General features: G+C 34.1%; 2 protein-coding genes across 2 annotated transcripts; both read left to right on the top strand.

Moving 5' to 3' along the window:
* The first annotated feature begins 179 nt into the window (after nt 1–179).
* Nucleotides 180–929, top strand: LOC111680452. Its single transcript, XM_023442097.2, has one exon. The coding sequence runs from the start codon at nt 180–182 to the stop codon at nt 927–929; it is 750 nt and encodes a 249-aa protein (XP_023297865.2).
* On the top strand, nt 884–4,012 carry LOC111680456 (trichohyalin). Its single transcript, XM_023442100.2, has 2 exons — nt 884–1,015; nt 2,138–4,012. The coding sequence occupies exon 2, from the start codon at nt 2,168–2,170 to the stop codon at nt 3,848–3,850; it is 1,683 nt and encodes a 560-aa protein (XP_023297868.2). The 5' UTR covers nt 884–1,015; nt 2,138–2,167; the 3' UTR covers nt 3,851–4,012.
* The last annotated feature ends 164 nt before the right edge of the window (nt 4,013–4,176 follow it).

Genomic DNA, 4,176 nt, shown 5'->3' with positions numbered 1-4,176 from the left:
CTTATTTAAAATGTTCCAGAAAATAATGGTTTTTAATTAAACGATTAAATTATTTTCTTTTCTTTTTCTCATATTTGCATGAAGAGGTCAATAAAGTGATCGATCTACACCAAGAACTGCAAACAAGCGGAGCAACAACTTTAGCCGAAGGATAATAAAAACTTGGACAACTCCTAAAAATGGAAAATAAATGCTATGAACGAGAACTGCAAGATAAGGAAAGAGATAGAAATTCACGTAGAAATTTAGACACCATCGATAATATTGATGATAATTTAAAGGAACAACAGCAAATGAGACGTAAATTGGAATTGGATGCTAAACTCTATGATAAATGGCGTCATGGAGTAGATGATGACAACTTGATTTATGAATCGAAGAGTGATAATGAAGTAGTGGATCACCAGCTGCAACGTGAAATGAAAGAAGAGGCGACTAAAGGGAAACAACTAAACTTCCAACATGAACGCAATAAAACTGAAGAGAACGAAATACGTGAAATACGCAATTTGCAGGAGTTTCACATGGATCAGCTAAGAGAACAGCAAAAGGATATTGACGATTTAAAGGTTAAAGAACAACAGTTAAAAGCCAATTTAAATGATCTGGAAAATGAGCTGGAGTTATTGGAACAATCCTATTTCGTTTTAACTAAATCCAACGATATTGGCAATTCTTTTAATTTATATAAGATAAAAATATTAATGCGCAATAGATCGGAAGTATTTCGTAATCAAATTAAACTTTGCCTTAGTATTTTAGAAAGATCTATGGATTATGTTGAAAACTCCAAAATCTTAAAACAATTTGAGGACGAGTTGAAGCAACAATTGGAGGCGGAAAATAAAAAACTTTCACAAATTGAATGTATGTACGAATCCGAGGCCAAGCATCACCTACAATGCGATGAGGAAATCTGGCAGAAATAGCATAAAAAGCGTTGCAATAAACTCAAGCAGTTTCTTATGGAGGAACATCTTTTAATAAAAACATCTTTAGATGAGATAATGAAAAGGTATGAAGAATTCTTGAAAATAAGAGCTACGCATTTGGGAAATGTAGAAAAATCAAGCGAAAAATTAAAAATGTTTATACAGGAGGAAGAAAACTCATTCAAGTCCTCAGATGAAGCGGATCATGTGCAATTTTCACCACGCAATCAAACTACGGACAACATTATACACAGCCAGGTAGAGGAGTCAACAGACACACCACTTTATTCATCACGTCCCAGTGACTCTGTAAATTCCCCGGAGAAGGTAGAACCTCATCACCAAGTGGATATTTCTATGAATCGTAATTGTCAAGAGTCGTATAATAATAATATTTCTCCTAGACGTAATGACATAAATGAAGCTTCAAGTTCATTTTCTAACTTAAACATGCACGTTTTGAAAAATGAGCAGACTCATCTTTCTCAGCGAGAAATTGAAACAGAAAAGTCATACGCTCAACGTTCGTTGCAAGTTGTCACATCCGAAACTGAAGCAGATCGTCCAAGATTTGGACGCAAAAATATGACCTTTAATTAAAAAGTGCTTACGCTAAAGAGGCGTTTAAATATATCTTTGCTCTTCTTATATTTCATAATATGCATTAGTATTGTTACAAATTAATACTCGTTTCCTTGCTTGAGATAAATAATGAATCTTAATAAAATTATACCAAATTTAGTTTTACTTAATATGTAGAAGAACTACATCTAGTAGAACCAAACTAGAACTAAACTAGAACTGAACTAGAACTGAACTAGAACTGAACTAGAAATGAACTAGAACTGAACTAGAACTGAACTAGAACTGAACTAGAACTGAACTAGAACTGAACTAGAACTGAACTAGAACTGAACTAGAACTGAACTAGAACTGAACTAGAACTGAACAAGAACTGAACTAGAACTGAACTAGAACTGAACTGAACTAGAACAGAACTAGAACTGAACTAGAACTGATCTAGAACTGAACTAGAACTGAACTAGAACTGAACTACAATTGAACTATAACTGAACTATGACAGATTTTCTTTTGGATCTTTGACAGTTTTCTTTGTATCTCTTCATTCTTATTTTCACTTTCAAAATTTCCAAAATAATAGTTTTCAATTAAACAATACATTTTTTTTCTTTCCTTTTCCTCAGTACATTTTTGAAAAAGTTTACCATTCTAAAATGTCCATGAAATCTGCTCACTTGCAAGCCTTGTTTGCAAGACGACGTGAAAACGAACATAATCGAATTGAACGCACCGAAGCGGTCAATAAATATTACGATCATTGGGGTAAAGTAACAGCTCGTTTTGAAAACTGGACTACACCCGAGTACTACAAGCAAGCCGAGAAACAACTACAAACAACACAGCAGCAGAAAGCAAAACTTAAAAATTTAGCCGAAAGACAACAAAAACTAGCACAGCTGTTGGATATTGAAAAGAAAAGTTATGAGCTGGAATTGCAACAAAAGGAAAGAAGTAGGAATCCACGCAGAAGTTTAGATACCAAGACCCTAGAGAAAATCGATGACAATTTAAAGCAACAACAGCAAATGAGACGCAAACTGGAGTTAGAGGCTAAACTTTATGGTAAATGGCGTCATGGAGTGGATGATGATAATTTGGTATTTGAATCGAAGAGTGATAATGAAGTATTGGCCAAACTTAATTGGTTGGACAAACAGGTGGCTCAGCAATTACAACGCGAAAAAGAGGAAGAGGCGGCTAAGGAGAGACAAATAAAATTACAGCATGAACTCAATAAAACTGAAGAACTGCAAAAGGAGAGACAACTAATCAGGGAGAATGAAATTCGAGAAATACGCTATTTGCAGGAGTATCACATGGATCAACTAAGAGAACAGCAAAAGGAGATTGATGATCTGAAGGAAAAAGAAAAACAGTTGAAGGCCAATTTAAATGAATTTGAAAAAGAGCTGGAGTTATTAGAAGAATCCTATGCCGTTTTAAGTAAATCAGTGGATTTCGGTGATGCTCACAACTTTAAAAAGATCAAAATTTTCATACGCAAAAGATCAGAAGTATTTCGTAATCAAATTAAACTTTGTTTGAGCATTTTGAAAAGATCTATTGGTATTGCTGAAAACCCTCAAATATTAAAAAATTTCAAGGCAGAGTTGGAGCTGCAATTAGAAGCGGAAAATCAAAAACTTTCACAAATTGAGGGCATGTATGAATCGGAGGCTAAGTATAATCTACAGGGTACTGAACAAACCTGGCAGCAAGAGCATAAAGAACGTTATGAGAAACTGAAACAGCTGCTAAAGGAGGAACATTTTTTAATAAAAACTACATTAAATGAAATTATGCAAAGACATGAAGAACTCTTGGAAATAAAATCTACCCATTTGGGAATTATAGAAAATTCCAGTGAGAAATTGAAAATCTTAATACAAGAGGAAGAAAACTCACCACGATATCAAGCATGCAAATCTTTAGAACCAGCAAAACAAGCGGAATTTTCACCACGACATAAAATTACTAATAATATACACAGCCAGTTAGAGGAGTCAAAAGATACACCACTCTATTCACCACGATGTTGTGCCTCTGTGAAATCCTTGGAACTGGACGAACCTCATCACCAAATAGACTTTTCATCGCGTCGTAATTGTTATGAATCGAATAATAACAATATGTCTCCTAAAAATAACGACATCAATCAAATTTCAAGATCATTTACCAATTTAAATCTGGATGTTTGGCAAAGCCAGCAAGCTCCTCCTTCTCAGCGAGATTTGGAAACTCAAAAGACAAATGCTCAACGCTCGTTACAAGTTGTCACACCCGAGACTGAGGCAGAACGACCAAGATTTGGTCGCAAACGTGTGGCCTGGAATTGAATAAAGTTCTAGTGTTCCTGCGAAAGAAAACCAGTATTCTTATTTGCATTTAGTATATTTTGGACTTGATTTAAGAAATTATATGTTTTATGTAGTTATATTTACATTATTACAAATAAATACTTGCTGCCTTGCCTGAGCTAAATCAAAAATGTTAACGAAGTTTTTGAGAAATTTGTTTTATTTAGAAAGTTACACTGAACAACTTTATAAAAATGATTACTTAAAAAATTATTAATATAAACAAGAACTCGACTAAAAATAAATTTGAGCGGAACTGGAACTAGAACTTGAACTGGAACTTGAAATAGAACTTGAACTAGAAC

Source organism: Lucilia cuprina, chromosome 4 (assembly GCF_022045245.1).
Source record: "Lucilia cuprina isolate Lc7/37 chromosome 4, ASM2204524v1, whole genome shotgun sequence".
Classification (NCBI taxonomy): Eukaryota; Metazoa; Arthropoda; class Insecta; order Diptera; family Calliphoridae; genus Lucilia; species Lucilia cuprina.
Note: the sequence above shows the minus strand (reverse complement) of the source record. Positions and strands in the feature narration are given on the sequence as shown.